Genomic DNA, 13655 nt, shown 5'->3' with positions numbered 1-13655 from the left:
TATATAAATCACCGAGTTGTCAGGAAACTCCATGTATGTCTCTGAGTGGGAAGAGCTACTTAGTTCTTTAACTCTTATTTTTCTTAACCAAAGATAGTATCTTTCTTTTTTTTCTTTTCTTTTTTTCCAGCAAATGGCATTTAAAATTTTCTTAGAACAAATTGTCTCTTTCTGATCTTACATTTTAAAATCCACATAGTTTTACCCATTATACCAGAGAGGATGGAAATAAAAGAGGGTGAGGGACTAATTAGCTTTGGATAAGATCCTACGGGAATTACAACAAAACTGGGAAAGTGATGATAGTGACAGTAGGTATATGCAAGAAGCATTCTCTGGTTAAATGGTAAGACGGGTGCCACTTCTCTCCCAACACAACCCTTCACACAACCTAAGGCCATCAGCACTACCACACTTCCTTGTTCAGAGTGGCAAGGGACCCAGAAAGCACCTACCTGTCACACTAGCTCCTCTACTTTGCTGTTGTCTCCTACAGATCCACAACTCGGGGCCTGCTAACAGCACAGTCCAGTTCACCTTCTATCAGCCCATCATCCACCGATGGAGGGAGACGGATTTCTTTCCTTGCTCAGCAACGTGTGGAGGAGGTAACAGTGTTGTTCATTTAGCCTAGGATCTGTTGGCTTCTAAGAGGGAAGACTTGGCTATTGTAAGAGTAGAGTCACTTCAGCATAGAAGAAATTTAGTGCTGTGGGGTCAGATCCTTTCTTCTGAATGAGGCCAAATCCTGAAGCCCTCCCATAAGGCAGATGCTCTAGTTTCTGTCTATGGAGTCCCATTAGAGGAAATTGTCTTCACTCCTTTCCTTGAGTCCATGGAAGGCCAGGACAAAAAGTGTCAGAGCTTGGCAACAGTGTGGTCTGGAGGCGATTTTTTCATTTGAGGAAAAACTATTCATCTGGTTGAAGTGAATTTATTTATTCGGGAATCAAGTGAAGAGTATTTGTAATGGCCTATTTTATAGCATGATGTGTCCAAAAAGAATCAGAGATTAATTTAATTAAAGGAAGTAGTTTATTACCAGGGGGGGGGAAAAATCACTATACTGCAGACTTTGGCTCAGTTATTTTTCAGCTCTACCCCTTAATCTGTGCAGTAAAAGGGAATGTCACTGCCTTATCTATATATATAGAAGCCTAATATGCTAAGTGTCTGACCGAGCGGTCAACTGACCAGTCACTCTGACGTGCACTGACCACCAGGAGGCAGATGCTCCAACTGGTAGGTTAGCTTCCTGCTGGGGTCCAACTGATCGGGACTGGGCAAGATGGGGCCAGACACACCCTGGAGCCCTCCCGTGGTTCCTCCCTGGCCACCGGCCCTGATTGGCCCTGATCAGGACTCAAGACGGCCCTGATCAGCCCCAATCACAGGTGGAGGGACGCCACCCATGCACAAATTCATGCACCAGGCCTCTAGTTTATTCATAAAAACACATCTCTTTTGAAAAGTCACCAAATGAATGTCTGTCCCTGCCCCATCACATCTGTAGTGTGGACAGCATTTTGTGCCACTAGAAAAGGTTTTCCCCCTTTTTCTGCTCTTCATTATTATACAGGTTACATAATAATTTCTTTGAATTATTTCATAATTGATTTAGCCATATCCCTTTAGAAGAGCATTTAATTCATTTAAAATTCTCTATTATAATGTGATGGATAACTTGATACCCAAGTATTTTTCTCCTTTGAAATTATTTCCTTGAAATAAACTCTCCAGAGTGTATTTCAGAATTTTTGTGGCCATTGGCATGTATTACCAAAATTCTTTCCAGAATATCTTAGTTCCATTTCCAACTGAGCTAGCCATTTGTGGATTATCACTTTATAAGCTTTGGTAATTTAATGGATGTAAAATTGTATATATATATTCCTTTAAAAATGAGCACATCAAATACATTCTGGCTCCAGCTTCATGGAAGCCTGTTAATTGGTTGGCTTTAAGTAACTAATCCACAGAGGTATCGCTAGATTATTTTGACAAGAGCAAAGAAGGATGGTACCTCAAAATGAAGACAAATGACTATCCATTAATTTTTGTAAACCAGTTAACATACATAATTTATCTTTGTCTGGGTTATCTACATCTACATAATGTGAACAAATCGCTGAACGTGAGGTTCCATAGAGCAAAGTTAAATTTTAGTTTAAAAGCAATTAATCAAAAATACATAAAGTGCTTTTAACTTGATTATTAAAGAACTATTCTCTCAACATCTTAAGAATTTTAATAAAATAGTGTTTGCAGTTCCTCTATATGCCCTGAATAGAAAATTACTTGGTTTAAAAAATAACTGCCAATTTTGTTGATGTTTCGTGGGAATATGTTATTTTGATTCACCTGTTAATGACTAACATAGGGAGTGGTTTCAAGTAAAGAAATCACAGGAATTTCTTTTTTCTTTTTAAATTACACCATGTTTTTAGAGAAGTAGCAATTCAATAATATGCCCACTATGTGTTTCATATAAGCTGCTTTTGGAGTAACCTTGACAATGGCTCCCTGTATGAGTCAATGAATGTTAGATTGATGTATATTCCAGCCCTTTGGCCTATTTTCTTCACATCTAAGTGAAGAAGTAGAACCATCAGTGGTTTTCAAATGTTTTGAGCTATCAAAGCCTTCTACAAAAAAGAAATCTTACTTGGAAGTAAAAGGAATATCTACTGCTCAGAGCGAAGATGTGAGGAATATAGAAACCAGCCTTCATGGACCACAGTTTTAAAATTACTTAAGAAATGATCTCTAAATTGCCTTTTATGTTTCTGGTTCCAGATTCAACTGGTTAACCATTGTGCTAAGTGTGAAGAATTGCTATTCCAACTACCTTCTGAAACTTTAGAAAATACAATTATCTGACCATTTTGGTCATTTATTTAATTTTTAATCTAAACTTCCATTTCATATACTCTAGAAAGCTTCACAGCAACATTTTATGCTGACAAATTATAATTTTTAAAAATCATAATCTCAGATTTATAAATTGTTTTTTGCTTCTACCCACACCTCACTATGTGATAAAGTCTGTACTTGAATAGAAATTATTTTATGAAAAATTATAAAATGATTATCTTGTCATAAACTTATCAGCTTTTGAGTATAATATAATTGACAACTAAAGATATATTTACTTGCATAAAATAAAATTTTGCTCTTTGATTTTTCTTATAAAACAAAAGATTAAATGGAACATGTGCTCGTACCCATTAAATTAAAGTGCTTTTCATCTTTACAGTAAAATTGTTAAAAGATCTTTTTTTAGGTCTTAAATGAACAATTAATTTTTGTGGGTGGTCTGAGAAAAAGCCTCAAGCCAGAAATTCTGGTTTATAAACCTCTGTCTGATTTCCTAAAAAATTTTGCAAGACTTTTAAGTACTCTAAATCTGCTTTTCTAACATGTATTTAGTAACAACAATATTCAACCACTGCCAGAGAGAATATATTTTCAAGTTAGTTAGGGTTAGATAGAATGATGAAAAAAAAGTCTAATTTTTAAAAATTCTCCATGTACATTTATTTTTCACCCCAAGAATCTAAGTCCTCATCAGAACCATACCAGAAATCCATAGGACAAGAAAGAGGCAGGTTTTAAAAAGGTAAAACACATTATCAATAGAATTAAGTAATACTCTGCACCACTTTTTTTTTCAAGAGGATTCTCTAAGAGTGGAAATTTGTACATGGAACCTAAGAAATATTGGCTAGAAACTTAAAGAGAAATGACAAAGGATTTGGGGTGAAGCAAAACTTATACAGTAGGAGGCTTCTTATTGTTTTATCTGCAGGAAACCTTGGAATTCACAATGGCTACTGTTAAGGTTTTAATCATCCATTTACTCCGTTTAACCTTGCCAGATTGAAATCAGGCAAAAATAATGTCAGGCAGCTGGCAGGACCTGATCCTGTGCTATCTCCCATTGTCCCCCGTTGACAAGGGGAGCAGTATTGGGGTTTATTTATTCATTTATCTGGGAGTTTTCCTCTCTGGTGCTCCAGGAACAACAGAGCCAATTTTGCATCCTTGCATGAGGTGGTTGGTAAATAAATACTGATGATCTCTTTGGGATACAGAATCTGTGTTAGACTTTTAGATTATGTGAAACAAATAAATAATAATAGTTCTTATGACAGAGTCTTATAAACTAGTTTATGCCCTCATGTAGGTTAGGAACTACAGTATGATTTAACTATTTTTTTTATCACTTTATACCATTTTTATTCTTGTTATAGCCACTTTATCTTACACTTCTTTCTTTACTCCCTCCCCCTTCCTCTCCTTTCTCTTTATGTCTCCATTTACCATAATGTAAGCTCTGTGAATGTAGAGACTTAGTCCAACTTGTTCACTTGTGTATGTCTAGAAATTAGAACAGTGCCCAGAACAGAGTAAGCACACCACAAATATTTGTTGAATAATCTGATTTAACTATTAAAAGTTAATGAGCCTTCCATTTCTCTGTCTGTTGTCCTGGAAATGACTGGCACATCAGGGAAGAATTTCCTTAATGTGAGGATGGCTAAAAAGCATGAAGAAACATATCATATTGACCTGTGCCTTTAAACTCGCCCATATGGTTTGATACTGCAGGTTACCAGCTGACATCGGCTGAGTGTTACGATCTTCGGAGCAACCGCGTGGTTGCCGATCAGTACTGTCACTATTACCCAGAGAACATCAAACCCAAGCCCAAACTTCAGGAGTGCAACTTGGATCCTTGTCCAGCCAGGTCAGTCTATTTACCAGTTCATCTATTGTAAACATAAAGTTTCAAATAAGTTTCCTAGAATAAGATGTTTTCATTAAAAATAAGTAAATGTTGCTGTCCAGTATCCATTCCTAACCAGGTGTTATTCGTGTCCATGCCCCTTGTTCTTGCTGCTATGATACCATCCCATGGACTACAGATTTTCCATTCATAAAGCTACCCGTGAAACACTCACAGTCATTTTCTCTTCTGGTTTTTTGTTCATCATGGTTACTTGTTTCTCTCCTTAACAAGGTCCAGGTCAGTGGCCCTAACAAATGTGATGGCACAATGTTCTCAGGATTCTTTCCATTTCAAATCTGTTACCTAGTCAGTGACATGATCACAGCAGACCCATTCAGGGTCTCCGCTGACCCATTTTCCGTACTGATTAACTGGACTCAAAACCAGTCTTAGAACAGTTCTATATTTGAATAAACTCAGCCCTTATTAAAGAGGAAGCAGGACTTATTTCCAATAGTAAAATATTTTCAAAGGTCTTTTTAATTAGTAGCTTTAAAGAGACACTTGATGCTGTCACATATCACTGTTGGCTTTTTGGAAACCATAATTGGCCCTCAGTTACTTGCAGGATCAGGAATCAGACTGACCAATAAAACATCTCAGATGAGGAGTAGTCACAGAAGTGCAAGTCATAGGTGTAGTATTTATAGTTGCAACACTTTCTGTTAAATCTCTTTATGAGCTTACTCACTCCCAGTATATGAGGAAGGACATAAGAAAACTCTTCTACAAAACTAATCATGAAAACCAAAAGACAAAGAAGTCTTTTGCAAGCTCCTTCAATTTCTGAGAAACACCTCATTGTAACTTATTAAAAGCATAGTTTACCAAATATATGTGCATAAAACAAAACTTTGAATACTTAAAATACTACATGAGCAATGTGGATGAAAATCATTCTGTTTTTGAATTGGAGGCAATACAATTTTAGGTTTTGCTCTTTGCTGTTAACTTTTTAAAGTTTACTTGGACTCTTTCTGCCTTGTATTCATGAATTCTAAATGCTACATGTGAAGTGAAATTGCCTATTTCATATACCTAGCTTATAAAAGTAAACCCGAATGACAGGTTTTTATGTAAGAAACAGAAATAATAGGTATTTTATAATTATATCATTCAGGTGAAGCTTAGTGTAGCTTCATATTACACCAGAAAATTCTATATTAAAAATTGTATATGGTATAAATTTGAATGAGGTGTCAGAATTTTGCTTGGACGTCTTTATTTTGGAAATATTAAGCTATGAAGTATTATTAGCCAAGATAATTATACCTAATGTAACTCAATCCCATTTTAAAATCATTCTATTATTAAACATCTTTACCCATATCTATACCAGAAATTCCATTCCATTGAAAAGCATAGTTAACCCAGTTCAGTCAAGTTGGCTGAGCCATGGAGAGACTTTGAAAATCTTAAACACACTTCCATAAAAATGTGTATGTGTATTTCTAGGAGAAACGAAGGATTCACTCCCATGACTACATAAAGCTTTTCCCCACTGGGAAAAAAACTTGAACAAAGAGATGGCTGTGGGAGACAGTTGTAGAATAAAAGCATTACGTTAACCATCTTAAGAAAATGTTTACAATCAGAATAAATATATGCAATTTTTTCTGGCTCCTGATTTTTACCTAGCTCCTCTGTTGGAATCGTATTCATGGCCTATGTCTTATTATCCAAAAGCAAAAGGTCATTCTATATCGAAAGACGTTTGCCCGTGAAATGTATGCTTTTTCTGCATCCTATGTTATTTTAAAACATCTAATACAGCACATGCATAAATGTTGGGACAGGTGGCCATTTAAAAAAGAAAAGGAGAAAGAAAACGTGAGTTGAAGACACATGCCAGGAAGCTGCTTTTTTTATTCCAGGAGTAATTAAACAAAGCTGTAAAATTAATACTTAGCAGTAGGAGAGGTTTAAGAGGCATCTGCTTTAGGAAATGTAGATATGCTGCTCCGAGGTTAAGATACTTCAGGATTGCTGGGGAACTCACTGAACTCATTTGCATGCCTGGGATCAAAGCAACCTTTCTGAATTCAAAGAGAAAATAAGAAGTGATGGTCTGAGTAAGAATAAACAGACTATAGAAGAGATTTACCCTCCCATCAGACTTAGCAGAATCCATCCTCAAGGAACTGTTTTCTAACTACAGACTTAACTGTCTGATAGTAAAATCAGGAGTGACACAATAATATTAAATCGATGCCTTTGTGTGCAAAATGAGAAGCCCCCAAAAGGGAAAATATAGACAATCTTAAAGTCACAAGTTTTTTTATTTTATCTAGCCAATGAGATATTTGTTTACTTTATGTGCCTTAGACTAGAGTTGACCTATTGTACTAGTATATTGTTTGAGGACAAATTCCATTCAGATAGCCGCATTTATTCCCTGTTAAGATCCGAAGGACCGTGGGCAGCAAAAAGGTTACTAAATAATTAAGTTTGGAACCCTCGGCTCATTACTTTACCCTCCGGGCCTCAGTTTTCTCCCCCACAAAATGGGGGTAAGAAGATTATTCGTTATATTAAATGAGTGATTTTCAAACTGCCTACAGACCTGTTGTTTCTCATAGTTGCTTTGTTAAACTTTATTTTCTATATCTTACACTATCTAAATAATAACTTACAAACATATTTAAACATGTCAAATTAATTTTAATTTATTTGAACTAAGTTAAGTTATAAAAATTGTGGTGACAATTGTAAAAACATTGTACCGCCAAAGCAAATACTTTTTGCACTCTCATTCATTTCTTCAATTATGCCAGCTTAATTGGAAAATTAAATTTCCTAAGATTGCAAGGTGAGCTGTGAAAGCTGTTACCATTAGCAACTACTTCTCTGTGATGATGAGACTTTTTCATTATTACATGTCTAAAACCAAAACAAATTGGATATGACAACCATTAACCATAATCCTTGATATCCGATTAAGGATTTGTTTTCCAAAGAGCATCACTGTTGTCATTAATTTGCTTTAAAATAAGTAAATGTTATATATTTGAACTAATGAACAACATCACTTGCTCATTTCACTCACCAGCAACATCCACTGGCCTCCATGGCTGTGCATTGGTTCATCTAGTGGTTCTTGGGGCTAAAAAGATCATTAACATCAAGCCTATTTTTTTCAAAATAATTTTTATGTTTTTAGGGCTCTTTTTCTGATTCTTAATGTTAACGAGTTAAAAAGCTATGATGAAAAAATAAAACTCACTAATAATCTCTAGTGCTCTCAGGTAACTCCTGTTAATGCTTTTGCTTTATTTTTTTATTTTGTCTATAGCTCATAACACAGGTGAAATACTGAATGCAATAGACACTTGGATATCAGTGACTTAGTGTTCTTGGTGTCTACTATTCTAAAGCAAGCTAGAATGTCCATGACTTGTAGTGACTTGACATTTTGCTAAGACATTTTGCTTGAGTCCCTTACACTATAAGACTAACAAGTGAGTCTACCTGGCGGCCAGTAGTTCCATCCCGAGAGAGCTTTGTTGCTCTTTGCTGGTGTCATTTACGCCGCCATTTTTTTTGAAGTGATAAAATACTTTGTTTCCTAGCCAGAAGTGCTCTCAAAAGGGAAAACCAAACTTAATAGTTATAATGGGAGGAAAGATAAAGTTAAAAATGTATTGGCTTTTGGCTAAAATTAAGAATGTTTTTCACAGCTGACTTGGAGCTATGACATCACTAATCCCATCATACGCTCTATATACACAGGGCAGTATATGTTCTGGTGGCAGTGCCAACGTGGGCACTCCCAGAAGTCTAGAGGCAAGCCCCTCCTGGAGGTCAGGGATCTACTGCATGCTTAACTTGTTTTCTGCTTCATTCATTTAACACTACAGGAGAAACCCTTGAAGCTGAGACACTTGAAATCTAATCAAATGTAAAATTCTCTCATGCTTGCCGTGCTACAGCCATAGCTCTGTCTGACCCTGGGAGATTTTCTTTCCATGCAGTGCCTGCTGGTTTGTGCATTGGTTTGTGTCATCTTTGCCTCTTGGGTAAAGGGTAAAGTCCATCATGTGACCAAAAATATATGCCTATGCTTCACCAATGACTAAAGAGGCATAGTTTTAGGTCAGCTAATGAGCACCTTGTATTTTCAGAGTGGCTTTAAATGTAAAATAGGCTACATTTGGCCTTACATGTCTCCTTCTATGAGATTAGTAAGACTGTTACGGCTGCCTGGGAGTAATTGTGCAAGACATTGTTCGTGAGAAGATCACAGAACCACCTTTTCAGATTTGGTTTGAAAGGGCTTATATTGGCAAGGCTTGGACTAATGCAAAGAGCTCTCCTTCATCAAGTATCATGGTCACAGTCATTAGCAAACAAATGTGTTTGTAGCTGGAACTGCCTCCAGGTTCCCCCTGCCCTCAAGGAACTCAGAGCAAAGGTCCTAAACAAATGTCCAAATTTGTATGGCCCAAGCGGCAGTAGTTTGGGAGTTCCAGTGGACTTTTATTGTCCAGCTCCATTTAATTTGACAGAAAATTGTGTAAGTCATCCTGGTCAGGTACCAAATTGTGACCAGAATCTCAGAATTGAATCCTAATGTAATTGTAAAGAAATGATCTGCAGCGTGAGAGGCAGGATGTGTAGTGGGCACATAAAAACCCGGTCACACTAATTTGGTGACGAGTCCAATGGCCATGCAGCCTGGTGGGTCAGAGGGGAGCTTTGGAGCACAGCAGCCTGGCCTGGGATCCTGGCTCGACCACTTACTGGTTGAGTAGCCTTTGGCAAATTACTTCTCCACACGAAGCCTCAGGTTTTTTTTATCCTGTGAAGTGAGGATAATAACAGTACTTACCTCATAGAGTTGTCATGAGGAATAAATGGCATATTACATTAAAGAGCTTAGCAGAGTGCCTGACATATGATAAGTACTCAAAACACGTTAGTGACTGCAGCTATTACCACTAAGATCATGACTGTGATAATGGTAACGTTACATCAGAGAAACTCTTAAACTCTAGTAATCAGTTTTCTCCTCCATGAAGGGAAAAGATAAAACTCTAGAATTATCCATGGGTCTAAAAATGTAGTTCTTTATTTCTTATCTTTACAATAAGAGACACAAATCCCTAGGAAATATCTTCATGAAAGTAAATCACATTTGTCAGATTTTTTAAATATAATGACCATGAGAAATTAAGATCATTAGCATCTCCTGATCCCAGCATGTAATTGTCTAATAACCCCCCTGACGTAGCTTGGAGACACTGTCATTTAATTCACATGGGATCTATGCCAGGTACGTCTCCAAAAAAGGAGAATGCAATGTAAGAACTAGAAAATGTTTTCAATTAAAGTGTAATACAATGTTTTCCTAATCACAACAGCCTTTTTGTTTTATTACAATAGGTAAGTGGTTTAGAAAAGTAATAACTTCCTTCTTTTGATCAGCCTCATTTAAATATACTGCTTTGAGCAGCTAATGAGTCAACAATTAGAAAGATCACCACAAAACCTCATTTCCACTTTCATGCATTATTTATAGTGTGGTAAACAAAACAGAGTTCTGGTGCTTCGTAGAGTGCATGGTCATCTTTCCCAAGTTTATAGACATATCATACAGTATCCAATGTATAACTCAGTTATTGAGGCAATTCAGTTCTTCTACCAAGCCACTCATCACTAGTAATAATAATCACTTGCTATTTCACATTTAAATTTTTACATTTAATTAACTGCAATTCTTTTAATGAACTTGTGAGTTAATAGAAAATGTATTTACCATTATCCTCATTTTTAACCTCAATCTATCAGTTTGATTTTACTAGCTAAGTAACTTCTTTTTTTTTTCTTTTTACTAAGTAACTTATTTACTCAACTTCTCTAGGCCTGTGTTTTGCCATTTATAAAATGAGTCAGAGAGTAGCTATGAGAATTAAATGAGATAATGCATGTAAGGCTTTAGCAAGGGGCCAAGCACTCAACAAAAGCCAGCTATGACTCTTAAATTAGAGCCAAGCCTATAAAATGACTTTTCCAATGTTGCTTCTACTTGAAGCTTATAAAGGGTTTTCACATCCATTATGTCAGTTTAGTTTTATATTCCCTGGGAAGTTAGCAGGACAGAGATCATCATGCATATTTACAGGTGAAAATACTGAAGCCCAAAGAGGTGAAGTGACCTGCCCCAAGTTCTGGTGGACAAAAGGGAGCTGGGTCTTAGATCCTAGTGCTTCCAGTTCAAGAATATCTCTGATACTACATGAACTCAGGGAACCTGGCCCCTGGTGCAGCATTTGTGCCATCTCTGCAGCACGTACCCTTGTTTTTCATGATGGCTTCAGCAACCTCTGAGATCTGGTTTAAACCCAACATAGATCCCCACGGCCAGCACGGAACTGCCAACTATTTCAATGCAAAGCTGGGGCCCTGAGTCTTTGAATTGACCACACATTCAGGTTAAGCAAGCCCCTTGCATATAAGTATAAATACAGTTGTTTACTCCAACCAAGCAATGACCAAATCCCAGGGGCACATTCGTCCCAGTTATTTAAAAGCAGTTCAGAAAGTGCATTCATTAGTATCAAGAATGTTTAACTACAGAAACACAGGTGTGAGGACATTTTTAATACTTTGGGTCAAATGATCAAAAACTCTCCAGTAGTTGGTTTCATAGCCAAAAAAAATAAATATGTGCCTTAAAAATGTTTTCAAATCCTAGACAATGACACAGGACCGTTTTGGTCTGGTTCCAAAAGATAAATGAATGTTGCCTAGTAGGTACTATGGTTTAAAAAAAAAAAGTGTGACTTATTTACAGAATATTTTCTCATTTGCTGGATCCCAACTTGGCTCTTTAAATAACAGGGAAACTTACTATGTTTCATCAAGTCACGAAATGTTAGAGGAGGAGAGATTTTTAGATGGTTTTCAATCAGTGGCCCACAGAGCTCCAAGTCCCGCCCTCAGCAGTCACTAGGAAAGCCTCAGGTAAGATAGCACTCCAGGAGATTGGTTTCCAGGCAACCATTCCTACTTCATCTTAAAAGTCCTGATTTCATCCCATACTTGGATTTTGCAGAAGACCAAAGCAAAAGTCCTGATGCACGCAAGGTCACACAGCAAGAGAGTGGCAGGGAGGAGAACAGACCTTCCATCTCCCAGGTCCTTAGGAGGTCCTTTGCTCATTATGCCAAGATCCTTTGTGCTCTGCCCCTCATGAAAAAGGAAATGATTGTGTCTCTTCCAACTTTTTATTACTTATCTCATGCCCCTTTCTGACTGTTGCTTAGGGAGAGACTGCTTCCTATTGCCCTAGAGTTGTCAAGAGAAGATGAACTGCTCTCTCTGTACCAGAACTCTTCCCACAGCCCACAGTTTCATTCATTTTTGTGTGAATATAACCTGTGCCAAGTTCTGTCCTTGGTACCACGGCAAAGGCAAAGAAGAATCAACTCAAGTCTGAGCCCCAAGACTGCCCTGGCGGAATTGAGTTGTACACCTACACAACAGCCCGGTATCTGAAAGACACATGAGACAGAAAGGGAAGAGACAATTTTTTAAAAGCTGTCGTGGCTATTTCTGGGAGATGTCCAATGGAAGAGATGCAGAGTGAAGCCAAGCAGGCTAGAAGCACAGCTGCCATTAATCTGCCTTTCTCTGCCTCAGATCACCCAGTCACCTCTGCCTGCCAGAGCAGCCTCCCTAAACTGCCAGACTACCTCCCCTCACACAGATGGCAGAGCTAGCCAAAGGCAAGGAGGGGGGTGTAGGATGTGCACAGTGAGTGGCAGCTGGGGAGTTTCTTTAACTGTGTTTTTGTGTTGGCTTGCTTCAATTCTGGTTGGTAGTAGTTCTGCTTGCTTTGCACTTGCACACTAACAGCATGATTTTATTGAACAAATATTTAATAATTGTCGCTGTGCAGAGCCATGTGTTAAGAGATATGGTAAAGAATCAATATGGATTCTGTCCCTTGGTGTTTTAAAGAACACTTATGCATGGTTAAGTGTTAGTACATAGTTAAACGTGATGAGAGGAGTTGGTGCTACGGGTATTTGGAAAGGGAAGAGAGAATTTCTGGCTAGGTGTTGAAAGAGAAAATAAGGACAGGCTTTCAAAGAGGTAGCACTTGACTAAGAAACTTCCCTGGACATTATGGAACCACTGAAGACTTTGGCATTGGGAAGGGAGGTATCGGTTGCTATGGCAGCAGAGAGCGGGCTGGATTGGAGGCAGTGATGCCTGTAGGCGGAGAGACCTGTTAGGACACAGCTGCAAAAGGGCCCAGACACTGCAGCTAGAAGGGAACCCAGGACAGAGAAAAAGCAGAGATGTCCCACAGTATCTGGCTGGGGTGGATGGGAGGCTGGCAGTGCTCTGAACTGTGCAAGTGACCGCAGAAGAAGCAACAGTTTGCAGGGGGAGATGATGAGTTGTCCGGATGCTCTGAGCGTGACACACCTAGAGAACATCCAGCTGCCAGGAAGTGAGAACGGAGGCCCTGCAGCCTGGAGGAGAGGCCAGGGGTCCTGAGAGAGCCACCGAAAGGGACAGTGGAAACCAGGAAAGGGACTCCTTATAAAAAGAACCCCACAAGTTAGGCATCCATAGAGTTAGTTATCATGGGATTTTTTTCCTAGAGAGATTTATCACTCTATGTAAATTCCAGCTGAGAAGTGTAAACCTGCATATAGCTTGATTTTTAAAATCCAGGGAAGTGTTTAAAGTCACTTCTTCAATGATTTCAGGACAAAAACTCAATAATCTTTAAATAACATATGGAATTTGAGGTGATGAACTCATTTAGATTTTATATTACATTTTCCAAGGGTCTCTGTTTTATACTTTCTCAGACTTGAGTTTTTTTTTACTTGAATGTTCTAATTCC

General features: G+C 37.9%; 1 protein-coding gene across 1 annotated transcript in view; it reads left to right on the top strand.

The window, feature by feature from the left end:
- ADAMTSL1 (ADAMTS-like 1) overlaps positions 1 to 13655 on the top strand; it is a 397951-nt gene that overhangs the window by 156693 nt on the left and 227603 nt on the right. The window contains exons 8-9 of the mRNA XM_014542360.1: positions 497 to 608; positions 4612 to 4750. Coding sequence (XP_014397846.1) covers positions 497 to 608; positions 4612 to 4750 — 251 coding nt within the window. The remainder of the gene's footprint in view (positions 1 to 496; positions 609 to 4611; positions 4751 to 13655) is intronic.

This window comes from Myotis brandtii, unplaced genomic scaffold (assembly GCF_000412655.1).
Source record: "Myotis brandtii unplaced genomic scaffold, ASM41265v1 scaffold30, whole genome shotgun sequence".
Taxonomy (NCBI): Eukaryota; Metazoa; Chordata; class Mammalia; order Chiroptera; family Vespertilionidae; genus Myotis; species Myotis brandtii.
This window is presented reverse-complemented; position numbering and strand designations above follow the sequence as displayed.